At 40.3% G+C, this 12961-nt stretch overlaps 1 protein-coding gene across 2 annotated transcripts in view; it reads left to right on the top strand.

Annotated features, from left to right (window-relative positions):
* The window catches only part of large1 (LARGE xylosyl- and glucuronyltransferase 1), a 118965-nt gene extending 108841 nt beyond the window's left edge, over window positions 1-10124 (top strand). The window contains exons 12-16 of one of the 2 annotated variants that reach the window (XR_006107053.1): window positions 3607-3885; window positions 4037-4183; window positions 7409-7604; window positions 8093-8882; window positions 9339-10124. Coding sequence is in view for 1 of the 2 variants with exons in the window: in XM_042511597.1 (XP_042367531.1) it covers window positions 3607-3885; window positions 4037-4183; window positions 7409-7604; window positions 8093-8290 (820 nt within the window). In the remaining variant the exon portion in view is untranslated. Of the gene's footprint in view, window positions 1-3606; window positions 3886-4036; window positions 4184-7408; window positions 7605-8092 lie in introns of both variants that reach the window. The other variant, XM_042511597.1, reaches the window with a different exon arrangement.
* The last annotated feature ends 2837 nt before the right edge of the window (window positions 10125-12961 follow it).

Genomic DNA, 12961 nt, shown 5'->3' with positions numbered 1-12961 from the left:
GGCTGGGTGTGCTTTGAGTCTCTGCAGTAATTGAAGTAAGGGTAGAGAGGTGAACATTCATCAACACAATTGGAAAAACTCAACCCAATGCCTTCAAATGTGCTCTCTTATTAGTTTATATGTTACTACGAAATCTTGCCTTCACTGCCTTTGTTTTCTTGTGCTCTTATGTTACCAGTATTTTATTCTGTGTTGTTGCAATAACCCAATTTCCCCCTTAGGGATCATTTAACTCGCATTATTCAAGGTATTTACAAAAAAGGGGTAGACCCTGTTGGAATGAAATGGTTTGGTTGCGTCAGCAGCCAGTAGTGGGACATAAGAGTGGTGACACTGGTTTGTCCATATGTCCCCACACTATCAGGTTCAGGCACAGGTTTCATTATTTGTACCTGTAGGTAGATTTGGTTTGCAGGCATTCAGTAACAGTTTTCAGACACCATCGACAGCATACAAGAAAACATGAAAAGAAGATAAAAAGATAAAAGAAATAAAAAGATAGAACAATTAAAGTGCCCCAGTGCTAATCAAAATGTTAAATATACTAGTAGTAGAACTACAATCAGCATGGTACCCTTAACAAAAAAATACACTGAAGTTTTATCTTCTTAAATAAAATACATTTAGGGATTAAGCCGATCAAAAAGGTGTAGGCTGAAGCTCAGTCTTATTATGTCTACCCTTTTTACAGAACAAATCCAGTTCAGCAACTCTCAAGCTACATGGTTTGGCTCACATTGTAACACTTCAAACAAACAAACTTTGTACATTTTACAGAAACACAACTAAGACTCTCAGACTTATAAGTTTTCTAATGAAAACTGCAGAATTTAGGGGGAGCTTCCTGGTGTGTGGATCTCTATCTTTTCACATTTTGGTTTACCTTGTATTCAGCACCCGCAATGGGATGTGCGTGGCCTTTTTTTGAATCTCCAAATATGTAATAAGTACCAATAAAAACACTAAACTACAAAACCAAACCTTAAATAAAAACAATCTAAAAACTGCGAATAAATGAATCACATCAGTATTTTAAACAGTCTACAGTTTAAACACTTTGGTTTTAACCGTAGACTGTTTAAAATACTGGAAGTAGCCACCATGATGTCACCCGCCGGGTCATCAACTCCTGTTTTGAAGTCTCGAGTTTTACATTTTGGCCGTCACCATCTTGGATATTTGAAGCCAAAAGTGACCATATTTGGACAAGTGGTTGGAGATCAGCCTGAAGCTAGCTGCTGGCTTGGCTAGCACAGTATAATTACATGTTAACCTTTTGAGACCTGGATTGACATCAATTTTCTTGTGCCGTATCGATGCTTTTCAGTATTTAGACCTTGCGACAAATTGGTTTAATTTCTCTGGAAACTATAGGAGTAAAAAAAAGTAATTAGCAACTTGGCAAGAAATGTAAAAAATTATAATATATTAGGACAAGTGGTTGGAGATCAGCCTGAAGCTAGCATATATATATATATATAAAAATATATTATTTTGATAATATATTAAAATAAAATCATATATTTAAAAAATGAAATTATAAAACTGAAATTACATTTAAAAGCTAGAAAAAATGCACAGAAAACGATATTATAATAATTATAACTACATAATTGAAATTATATTAATTACATGATTAGAATCAATTTATGCACGTTTTCAGGTTATTTCCTTCTTTGCTTTGGACATTGGTTTTTTTTGTATTTTTTAAGGTAATTGTTTTGTGCTTGTATTTAATAATGTCTTGAAAATTTGGGTTATTTCTTTGTTAGTTTCTCATTGCTTTCTTGACATGTTTTTAAAATAAACCAAGCCAATTAAGTTTCAAAGGGTTAATATTGGAGTCTGTGGGGATTGACTCACTCTTGGAGCCAGCCTCAAGTGGCCATCAGAGGAACTGTAGTTTTTGGCTCTTTTTTGTTGGCTTCATTTTTCAGCCCTAGCGGTGGCTCCTTGTGATGAACCAAAATCTATGAATGGTTGCTAATAACTATGGTGACTTATGCTACCATTATAATAAAGGGTTCAGTATGCTTGAGAGCACATTCATGCTCCCAGGGGGAATAAACCATTTAATAACCCTGTGGTACATTAAATCACCCTCAAAATAAAACAACACTTTAGCCTTGTTTTAATATTGTCAGTATGTTGTGTTTTCTGCTTGGCAACATGTTATCCTGGAAGTGTGTAAGAAACACTGCTCGCTTTAGTCTGTTTTAATAAGGCCCGTGGTGGCTCTGCGGAGGGAAGTATTTCAGATCCAAAACAGTGTCAGAAAATAACAAAACCTCACCTTCAGAAAGAATAGCAAATGAATTGTAGAGTTGCTGCAGATACAAGCATGCAGAAGAACTGAAGGAGGGGAGGAAAGAAAACTGACAAGACTTGTTTTTTTTTTCAAATCAAAGCATAGAGACTTCAAAATTTAAGATACTGAAAGATACCTAACTCAGTAAAATGGAAAAAAATAACATCTATAAATTTGCTTCCACTCTCCAGCATCACCAAATTACTGCAGTCTATGGATATTCACACCAAAAAACAAAATGTTTTTAAAGCTGGACTCTTAAAAATAAAGCCCAATCTCATACTAAAGCACGCTGTCTTAAGCTTCCCTTAATGTAATAAATATATAATAAATATTACTTCCCCATTTGCATATCAAGTCCAGGGTTGAGTAACTCATTATTCCCTATCTTAATTAAAAGACAAGAAAAAAAAGCAGAAGTTGTGGGCTCATGTAAATAGTTATGTTGTGTGATGTCTCACTTTTTAAAGTCACAAAGAAACAAACAGAAACAGCTGCAGGGTTCAGTACACACCAGAATGCAATCAGCATGTTTTAGAAGTTTTTTGTGTGCCTTTTTTTGTCATTTACAAGAGGTTTTGTGTAATGTGAGGTTGTGAGAATGTAGGTTGAAAAGATTATTTGATATTAGAATTTTTATTTCGAGCCCTCAGTCAGGTCTCCGTTTCAGATCGTTTTTAAACACAGACCAAAATGTGCCTGTAGTATAGTGTATCTAAAATTGTCAGGTACCTAAAGCTAGCGTGGGATGTTTTATTTTACAGAAGATTTCCAACACGGACTGTATAAATTATGGTTGTAGCCACCATGATGTCACCTGGTATGTGGACTCCTGCTTTCAAAAGTGGATGTATTAAGAAAGTCTGGATACAGCCCTGGAGGTGGGGCCCCATTCATTCCTTTGAGAGCTGCTCATTGGCGCATAAAACATGAAAGCTCTTTTTACAGGTATGAAATACCCGGATCTAAGGGCTCATGAGGCTTGCACATTAGAGACTTATGGAGAGTGTGCCCAAACAGTTAACGTCCACCGGTTGAGCAACCGCCTTTCGGTTTAGCGCTTCACTAGCTTGAATGTCAGTCTAATAGTTTTAATCTTGCAGCTCTTTTAGGCTTTCCAAATGTTATCAAACTGGATAGCTTTAATCTACATAGTGAAATGAGTTGCTGCATGGGGGTTTTGAAACTCACAAAAAGGACACTTCGACACGGAATGCAAAGGCCAGGGATCAAACCATAATCGCCCCAGTGTAGTGTGATGCATTTACTTGATGTCACCCATCTCTGTGTCTCTGCAGGCTCCAGATGTTGGAGGCGATCTGTAAGCACTGGGAGGGCCCCATCAGCTTGGCCCTGTACCTGTCTGATGCCGAGGCCCAACAGTTCCTGCGCTACGCTCAGGGCTCCGAGGTGCTGATGAGCCGGGGGAACGTCGGTTACCACATCGTCTATAAAGAGGGACAGTTCTACCCGGTCAACCTGCTGCGTAACGTGGCCATGCGGCAGGTCAACACCCCGTACATGTTCTTGTCAGACATCGACTTCCTGCCCATGTACGGCCTGTACGAGTACCTCAGGTAAGAGACAAAGATCAGATGGCAAACAGTGAAGATGGCAGAGTTCTCAACGTATTTTGTGACTTTTTTTTTACTTTTGTGTCTTTATGTTTTAGAATATGCACACTTTAGTAATATAGAGTATGAAACCCAATGTAATCTGTGTTTGTAGGAAGTCGGTGGTGCAGCTGGACATGGCCAACGCCAAGAAAGCTCTGGTGGTTCCAGCCTTTGAGACGCTGAGGTATCGTCTCTCCTACCCAAAATCCAAGGCTGAGCTGCTGTCTCAGCTGGACATGGGGACACTCTTCACCTTCAGGTGAGCCATATATCTGCTTCTGAAACCAGCCTTTTATTCAAGAGCACTGCAGCAGCTTTTTTTCATGTCTCTCGCCATAGTAGAAGCTGTTATATTGATTCATCTATTTTTCATTCATTAACTGACATCTTCATTCAATCCTCAGGAGCACACTGCCTGAGACTCGCTTTTGCTGAGCTAGCAATAGATAAAACACAAAAATCTTATAAAAGTGAGGAAAGATAATAAGCAATCAAAATGATGGACGGTTATATTAGGATGTACACTTCAGTTGTTGGGGTTCTACTGAAAACTTTATTATGAAAAAGAACTTGAGTGACAGTGATGTTCGGTATTTCCCCGAGACACAAATCGCTCTGGCAAGCATCAAGAGACAGCAGCTCAGTAAAAGTCTCACAAAAAATATGAACTACACAACCAACAAGAACAAAAAACAAATGCATGTATATGAGGTCTACAGTCTGTGAAAATGGTTGCTGAGCTGTGTGTGGGCTGTGTAGGTATGGGCGGGACACATTAACATATAAATTAACCATGCAGTAAAACCTGGTAGCACCTAGAGCCTGCTGGAGGATTATTAAAACCACCTAAAGAGTGTAAAACAGAGATATCGTACCCGGAAAAGCTGAAAGAAATGATCACAAGAGTTAAAAAACAGTGTTTCCTCCTCTAGATACTGTATGTGGATAACCAGTTGTCTTTGTCTTTTGATCTCAAACTAGCATATAAGCATAGTCAGCAGGTCTGCAGTAAGAGAGCCTCTGCCCTCAGGCCACTAAAATCTGAAATGAGGTCAGTGCCTAAGACAGCCATGAGCAGAGGCCTTGTGTTTTCAGATTATCAGTTTGTTCATATGTACGTGGTATGCACATCCCATTTTTGTGATGGTGATATCTCCGGAATGCCCTGAGAGAATTTCCCCACATGTGGCACAAACTTCCAGTTGGACTCAACAATGAACTGATTTGATTTTGTTTGTCAAAGGTCAGGGTGACTGTTACTACACATCTGCCTTATTCTTGTGAAGGAGATATTTCAAGACGGTCTGGAGCAAATATTCTCAAATTTGGCACAAACGTCCAAATGGACTAAAGAATGAAGTGATCAAATTTTGATCGGCAAAGGTCAAGGTCACTGTCACCTCACATCAGTCTTATTCTTGTGAATGCGATATCTCAGGAAGGTCTTCAAGGGCTTTCTTCAAATTTGCCACAAATATACACTTGAATTCAAGAATGAGCTGAATAGCTTTTGGTGGTGAAAGGTCAAGGTCACTGTGATCTAATCCATCATATTCTCGTGAGTGCAATATTTCAAAATTGCCTTGAGGGACTTTACTTAAATTTGGCACAAATGTCCACTTGGACTTAACAATGAACTGATTTGATTTTGTTTGTCAAAGGTCAAGGTCACCGTTACTGCACATCTGTCTTATTCTTGTGGAGGAGAGATCTCAATATGACCTGGAGAACATTTCTCAAATTTGGCACAAACATCCACTTTGACTTAAGGATGATGTGATTAGATTTCGTGGTCAAAGGTCTGATTCTAACTGAATGCAACATCTCAATAAGACGATGACGAAACTGCAAATATTTAGAGTGGCCTTTTATTGTGACCATCCCAATGAACATCTTTGTATTAATTATGCTGTTTAATCAGTAGCTTATGTCACACCTATCAGGTCCCACCTATCAGGTGGATCTATTATCTTTGAAAATGAGAAGTGCTCGTTAACAGGGATTTGAACAAATTCATGACCAAAATTTGAAGGAAGTAAATCGCTTGAGTACATAAAAGTCTTAGATCTTTAATTTAAACCTGTGAAAATTGGGATTTAAAACAATAGCGTTCTTTTAGGCCTTCTGTAATATTACACACGCTTGTACTGCTTTGCCCACAAAATGCACTTTTCAAAATCAGGCTATAAAATATATTATGCATTAATATGATGTTCTACTTTCATTGAGTTAATTTTTTAAACTGACATTATTCCTAATCATAAATATCAAATATTTCTTTTTTTTAAATTAACCCTTGATATGCCAGGCTTTTGTCATGATGCTCCTATGTTTTTAGATGAACAAAAAACAAAAAAAATATATTTTTAATTTACTACATGCAAAGTAGATTTCTTTTGATTATTATTCTTATTATTAAATGACAAATTCCCAGGCAAAAGCCCAGAATGACACCCAGAAATAATACAATGCATGTTTTTATGCTTTGAAGGCTATGGGATCAAAATTTGTAGTTTGAGTGGGTTTCTTTTTGCACTTAACAGTATGAATGTACAATTTAGTTTCCACAATATATTTCAGACTTATTTTAGGAGCTGAGCTGGAAATTCCAAGATTAAACAAAAATACACAATCTTTTAAAAAAGGTATGCAAGATGCATGAACACAGACAAAAATTATCAGAAAATGAAGAATGAAAACAGTCCCTAAGGGTTTATACCTCTGAACAACTGAACAACTGGACAGTATTATCTCTGATATGTAGAAACGCCACACCTGTCTTCGTTCTGTTTTTTTTTTGGGGGGGGGGGGTCTGGTGGAAGGCGTGCAGTGTAGACTTTGGTGTCAATGTCCTCAAGGGGGGGACAAGACTGCATTTGTCACATGAAAGCTGGCGACTGCAAACTCTCCTGGCTTATATGTGAGGCTGACAAAACGGGGGGGGGGCTCTGTTTTCTGCTCCATCAGCCTTTGCTCTAACTATATGTCTGAATTAAAACCAGCTACAGCGTAGTTATGCTTTTTTATTGCCGTCATCATTGCAGTAGCAGCAACAACATGCCGCTTAGAGTTGAGTGTATGGTTGGTGAAGGGGGGTGTTCTTTTCTCTCATGTGTGCAGCCCTTACAGGCGGTCACGCTTCCTTCAGTCACACTCACTTTGCTTCGCCCGCCCTGAATCTGCACTCAGTAAATGCCTCTTTTATCTTGGTGGTTGGTGGAGAAAGAAGACAGAAAAAAGACAACTTTTTCCCATCAGAAATGATTTGGTCTGCAGTGTGAGGTAAACAAACTCTCTATAAATAAGGTCTAGACCTTAAAGACCTCCTATGATACAGACAGAGAGAGGTTTGTAATCAAAGTGCCACCCAATATTTTGGAAACTATAAATCGCACCTCTTCTAAGAAAAATTGGATGTAGGATTATAGCGCAGTTCAAACTTGCTCCAGTGTTGGTCTGATATAACCTTTTCCTCTGTTTCCAGGTACCATGTGTGGACTAAAGGCCATGCACCCACTAACTTTGCCAAATGGCGGACAGCCACCACGCCCTACAGGGTGCAGTGGGAAGCCGACTTTGAGCCGTACGTCATGGTGAGGAGGGACAGTCCTGAGTATGACCGCCGCTTTGTGGGCTTCGGCTGGAACAAGGTGGCGCACATCATGGAACTGGACGCACAGGTAACTCACTCCACCTATCAGACTCTAATTTCTATCTACGTGTTTAAACCGTTTGCTCAGTGTATCAGTATATGTCGTCTCTACGCTTTACATTATGGTGTCAATCCAAAAAAAAACCCCACTTGAACTACCAAATAAATGTTTGTAAAGGTTAAATAAATATCAGTGGCCACCAGTGTCGATAGATGATATTTGGTAGAGTTTAGTTTGTGACATCAGATGGCCAAAATTCAATGTCAGGACGTCTCATGACTACTTTATCAGACATCTTGACAATGAATTTTGAGTTGAATTTCACCTCCTCTTCTTGGAATATCCAACATGCTCTATGCCAACGTATTTCAGAGAGATGACTCTACATGAATGATTAAAAAAAAAAACAACTCATGCAACTCTGCAGTATATGAGGGGTTGGAAAAGGCGTGAGTTGGTTGTGGTTCTCAGACATCCAGACTGACAGTTCTTGCCTTTCGTCTCTTTCTCTGCAGGAGTATGAGTTTGTGGTGCTGCCCAACGCCTACATGATCCACATGCCTCACGCTCCCAGCTTCGACATCACCAAGTTCCGCTCCAACAAGCAGTACCGGGTCTGCCTCAAGACCCTGAAGGAGGAGTTCCAGCAGAACATGTCGCGGCGCTACGGCTTTGCCGCCCTCAAATACATGACAGCTGAGAACAACAGCTAGCCACCACTGCGGTCCCTCACGTCTCCGGCCATGAACTACTGACACTCTCCCACGGGCCGTGGAAGGAGGGGACGGGAACCGGAACCAGGATACTTTTGAGACTTGAGTCCCTCGGATTTTGTTTGAACGTTTGGCCCTTGGTGTGGGGTCTTTATGTCCATTCTTTGTCCTCTGCTGTGGATGGAAGAAGATAATCCAGGAGATCACTTCTGTAAAAGCTGTGATTGACTGCTCGGCCCCAAACTGTGTGGGCCCCTGAGCTCCGGCCCTGAAATCTGACTGACAGCCGGCAAGAAAGGCACACATTCAATGCCTTGCCATATTTGTAAGAGCAGTGACAGAGTTGTGGGCTGGGTGTAACATTATGTACGTGTGCGTGCGAGTGTGTGTGCGTGTGTACGTGCAGGTAGATGAAAAGTGTGTTCCTCCAGGACCGTGCTTAGCGACAAAGCTTAAGGAGATGTGAAGCGTCGTGGGCTTACATTCTGTTTGCACGCCTTCCAAGTGCCGACAAAGAGCAGCGGCAGCCTGACTGACAGCACATCCCGACTCAAATGCAAATCGTCACCAGGCGGCGAGATAAGACAAAGCGGTAAACATGTCCACACAGATTTTGGAAATCTCATTGTGACGAGTGACACACACTCAGATACCGCGGCGAGCAGCCAGCCAGCGAGCCGGCCGACCATCTGCTGCTGCTTAATTTGTTTCATAGCTGATGCAGATCAGAATAAATCCTCCTCCTCGTATGACAAGGGGAGTTAAGTGCAGAGATGGCTGGAGGTCGTCCATGCGGTTGATATTCAGGGTATCTCCACATCAGCCTGAGCGCGCTGCCGCGGAGTGTTTCCAGTGTTTTTTTGCAGAATCTGACAGCAGCTTTTATTTTGTGCGTTTTAATTTGGTGCCGTCTGCACAAACACCTGCTTGGAAGTCCTGTCACTTTGCGAAGCCGACCGCCCCGCCACACCGAGCACAGCACCAATCACCGAGCCCACCATATTCTTTTCTTTCTAACAATCAGTATTATTTATCTGTGTGTTTACAGTCCTGATGGGTGGAGCACCGTCAGGAGGGTCTGGAGGACAAGAAAGAGAGCAAATCAACCACGTGCAGTCAGGAGAAACGCTCTTTCTTCCTCTCTCCCTCTCTCTGTTCCTTTCCACTCTGGCCTCTAGTTTAATGACTTAGAGCGGTGTCCAATAACACTGCAGCAGTGTGTGTTCTCCTGTTTGTGTTGGCACACACCATCAGGTTGAGTGTGGTGATCTGATGTGGCTTTGTTAGGGATATTATAACTGCTATAGCACCTGTGACAGACGAATCTCCACCCAGTTATCTAGAGAGAGTCAAGACAGGACACAGTACACACCACCCAAGCCTAGTGACTGCCAGTCTGTGTCATACCTTCATACGTATGAGATGTACGGTTTTACAGTGTAAGTATTCCTCCCCTTTCTAGTAATCTAGTTAGTAAGTTCATTGGGGGGGATTGGCTTCACCATCAAGTGAGTGAGAGAGAGACCGTGTGCTTCAAGGAAGAGGGAGGTGACGGAGCAATAGGATCCCAACCCCTGACATTTTCAGCATTTCAGGTGATAGAGAGACACCGTGCGCCACAGACCTTCAGTGTTAGGTGAGAGAGAGAGACTGTGCACCACAGAGCTTTAGTGTTAGGTGAGAGAGAGAGAGAGAGACACTATGTGCCACTGAGCTGCAGTGTGAGGTGAGAGAGAGTTTGGTGTGCCTCTGACTGCTTGACAACTTTGTGAAAATAATATTTTCAAAATGTCGATACGTTTTGTGAAATATGACTTTTTCAAATTGCCCGAAATGCCAGCTCATGCAAGCGTAAAAATGATAAACAGGAGGTTTTTTTTGGAACTGATATGTTTTCATTAGGTGTATTTTTTATTTGAGAGTTAAAGGAAACCAGCCTACAGTGTGTGTGACAGGTGCAGCAGCAGTATCACAATCACCAAAATGGCATTCATTCTCTGCAAAAATTGAAAAAGAATATCAGAATGTTTAAATTAAAAAAAACGAATACTGATATAGCCGAATATTTGGGTTCTGCCCTAAAAGACATGCTGTCATTCCCCAGTCTCACTACCTGCTGGCCGCCAGCTGTTTTTAGTCCTGAAACTTCTTCCTCCACCATTGGGTGTTACTGTGTCTTTAAGTTCAGGTGCCTGCTCCACCAGTAGAGTATGGTTCTAGTTAGCACCTTTATTTCTAAAAGTGCGCAACAGCTCACTCTGCCGTTTCTTTGATCATATGTGTAGAAATCACTGGAGCCTTTTCTTCTTCCTTTCTCTTTAATGTGCTGGGAGAAAAGATGATTCATTTTAGCGTAGCATGAGCCACCATCATCCCAGGTGGCTGTAGAGTCCACAGATTGCTCGCGTACATAGTTACACTGGAGACGAGAACAAAACAACAAAGGGAGACAGACGTATTTACACCTTTTCAAAATCATCCCAGTGCGCGTCTCAAAAATCAGACTTCAATCCCATTCAGTCTCCTGCCACTTTCATACCTGCAAAATATAATCAACAAAATACGATACAATGGAAAAATCAAATAAGAGGACAGCTGTTAAGGATTGTTTTGTCAAATATTATTTCCAAGGTCAAGAAGTAACTTCTTAACTTTAAGCCAACGCTGATGAGAAGTTATTGGATAAAAAGCTTTCATGTCAACAAACTGGAGGCCTCTCTTTCTCCTTCTCTCTCTCTCTGTACAGGAAAGCTGCAGACAGAAGGGCCTGGTGCAGTCATGCAGGTGTGTGTGTGTGTGTGTGTGTGTGTGTGCGCGTGTGTTCAGTATGCAGTTGTGTGTGAAGTTTGACTCTGTTGTGAATGTGTGTGTGTGAGTAGCTTCGCAGGGCTGGGAGGAGCTGCAGTGTGTAAGTAGGACAGTGCTGACTGATGCTGCTACCTGAATAAAAGCAAAGAGTCAAACACTCGGCTGTTACTTTGTTTCATAATTTCATGAATATAAATTTAGCCTTGTGAACCCAAAGTAGAGAGGGATCCGTGTGAGCGCTCACTGTTACACTTCACACAAACACTGTCGAATAGTACACTTTGTGTATTTATACTTCCAGGGATTCCCAGGAGTTTAACGTCTCTCTGAGTTAAAGGGGCACTCCGCTTTTTTCACAAAGTCAGTTTAGACATCAAAGAGCCAATAAAAACAGTTATATAATGTTTCTGTGTCTCTGGAGAAGCTTTGTGCAGTCAGGCTGAGGGCATCTAAGGAGAGATGTTGCTGTGTTGCATCATGGGAAATGTAGGATCCAGTGTTTTTGTAGCCTGTGTCATATTAGGGACAACAAACTTACATGCAACTACCAGAGAGAGAGAGGGGTGTAAATCACACGTCATTACAGAACGATATATCGGCTGTTCAGAACTTTCCACTGGAGACGTGTTTGGAACGACGACGAAGACGGTGCACAATTCGCACTTCACTGAATGTGAATTCCAGTTGTGTTATATTGCGAGTCTTTTTGTCAGTGCACAGCAGATCAGATTAGCTGTAACTGTATAACCTTGTTTTAAATTACAGGTAAGCATACAGATTAACAAATATGGAGAATACTGTACAATAATACCAAACCTGTCACCAATATTATACATTTCAGCTAGCCATAGATACATTTCATTTATATGTTATATATATACCATATTTCTAAAGTAATGTTGTTCAGATAACATGTAAATGAGCTGAGTTTCTTATCAGGAGGAGGAGAGGACCATGGATGGTGTGAGACCTAGGAAGGACCACTGCCGAGCTCCAGACCGCTGTTTGATACCAGCAGCTGTGCTAGTGACATTTCTGGTGATGTTGGGTAGACAACACCAGGTATGTTAAGCAAAAACATGTTTGTTTCCTAAACTGGCCAAGTGTTTTTTATGTTTAACCCTTGGAAACATGAACAAATTGACTTGATTTTGTTAGAAAAAAAAAAAAAGTCGTAAGAAGGCAGTGAGCAAGAAGATGGCAACGAGCATCTCATAAGAAGATGTCACCCTAAATGTAGCAAGAAAATTACTAAGTATAAGAAAATCACCAATAAAATAGTGAAAAAAAGAAAAAAAACTATCAAGGAAATTACCTCAAAAAATAATGCCCAAAAATTTGAAAAATTCTTTAATATAATTTTAAATACATAAATATATGCAACTTTGATCATTTTAAGTGTAGTTTTACAGCCTTTTTTCCCCATAGATTTTTAAAATCATTTTCTAAATCTACAAATTTCTAGCAATTTCGGGAAGCATTTCTAATCAAGTTGCTTGCCTTTATCCCAATGTTTTCAAAAGATATCCAACCAATATGCTCAGGGTTCAAAGATTTAAAAACTAAAAGAAAATTGAAGTTTATGTTAATTCTAGTTTTTAAAAGGGTTAAACTCACCACATGTTAACCACATTGTTGGAACTTAAAACTGAAACATAAAGTGTAGTATTTCAGCTTATTCATTACATATGACCTGTTCAAATCTAACATCTGTTTGCAGAAACATGTAATGCCGATGTGAAGATTGGGTGGATAATAAATATGCGCTTCAATATCCATATGAATAAATATGCTATATTTAGCTGTAGTTGAGACCTCTGATATTCCATTTTTAATTTATGTTATTTAATTATGTCCTCCAGC

The sequence above is a fragment of the Plectropomus leopardus genome, chromosome 22 (genome assembly GCF_008729295.1).
Source record: "Plectropomus leopardus isolate mb chromosome 22, YSFRI_Pleo_2.0, whole genome shotgun sequence".
Classification (NCBI taxonomy): domain Eukaryota; kingdom Metazoa; phylum Chordata; class Actinopteri; order Perciformes; family Serranidae; genus Plectropomus; species Plectropomus leopardus.
Note: the sequence above shows the minus strand (reverse complement) of the source record. Positions and strands in the feature narration are given on the sequence as shown.